The following is a 962-nucleotide window of genomic DNA, read 5'->3' on the forward strand; positions in this document are numbered from 1 at the left end:
GCACGCACGCCGAGACGACCCACCTGCAGCGAGATGCCGCCCCTCGGGGAGTCGTAATCGAGTTCGGTGTCGTCCCTGTACCAGAGCACGGCCGTGGGGGGGGCGAGGGTGTGGGTGACGACGCACACGAGCGACAGAGACGACCCGGCCTGCAGGAACCTCTCGGCGCCTCCGATGATGTAGGTCCCGTAGCCTCCTGGGGATCAGAGGGACGGGCGTGGGGGGAGGGCGTGGGTGTAGAGAGGCGGGTGAGGGGGTGATGAAGGATGGGCGTGCGTGTTGAGGGGCGGGCATGGGCGTTGTAGGATGGGCGTGGGTGTAGAGAGGTGGGGTGGGAGGGTGTTGAAGGATGGGCGTGCGTTTTAAGGGGCGGGCATCCGCGTTGTAGGATAGGCGTGGATGGAAGGCTTGGGTGTTGAGAGGTGGGCGTACGTGTGTAATGATGGGCGTGCGTGTTGACGGGTGGGCGTGGTCACTGTTCGGTTTTTGAGGGGCGTGCGTGGGTGCTGAAGGATGGGCGTATGTGTTGAGAGGTGGACGTGGATGATGAAAGATGAGCGTGCGTGTTGAAAGGTGGGCGCTGGTGTTGAAAGGTGAGCGAGCGTATTAAAGGACTGGGCGTGCTTGTTGAAGGGTGTGGGCGTGCGTGCAGGCGAAAGAGGGGAAGAAAAGAACTCCCGAGAAAGTTGTTTGGAATTATGGGAAGTTGAGCAGAAGAGATGGCGCGTTCGGAAGGTCCTCGAATTGTTTTGAATTCGGAAATTGCAAAGTTGAGATGGAGTCCTGGGTCTGGGTTAAGGCTTTTCGAAGGGAATGTCCCCATATACTCGAATACACATTCACGGAAGGTACTATACATACGTAAATAGGTTAATACATCAAAATAAACATATCTAGATTTGTTCGCATTTACATACCATAAAATAATTTATCATAATTTATGGCTAGCTTTTGCTGATGCG

General features: G+C 55.5%; 1 protein-coding gene across 1 annotated transcript in view; it reads right to left on the reverse strand.

Annotated features, from left to right (window-relative positions):
• Positions 1-962, reverse strand: part of LOC119586761 (zwei Ig domain protein zig-8-like) — a 29,070-nt gene that overhangs the window by 3,072 nt on the left and 25,036 nt on the right. Inside the window, exon 6 of the mRNA XM_037935487.1 lies at positions 24-196. Within this exon, the coding sequence (XP_037791415.1) occupies positions 24-196 (173 nt within the window). The remainder of the gene's footprint in view (positions 1-23; positions 197-962) is intronic.

The sequence above is a fragment of the Penaeus monodon genome, chromosome 21 (genome assembly GCF_015228065.2).
Source record: "Penaeus monodon isolate SGIC_2016 chromosome 21, NSTDA_Pmon_1, whole genome shotgun sequence".
Lineage (NCBI taxonomy): Eukaryota > Metazoa > Arthropoda > Malacostraca > Decapoda > Penaeidae > Penaeus > Penaeus monodon.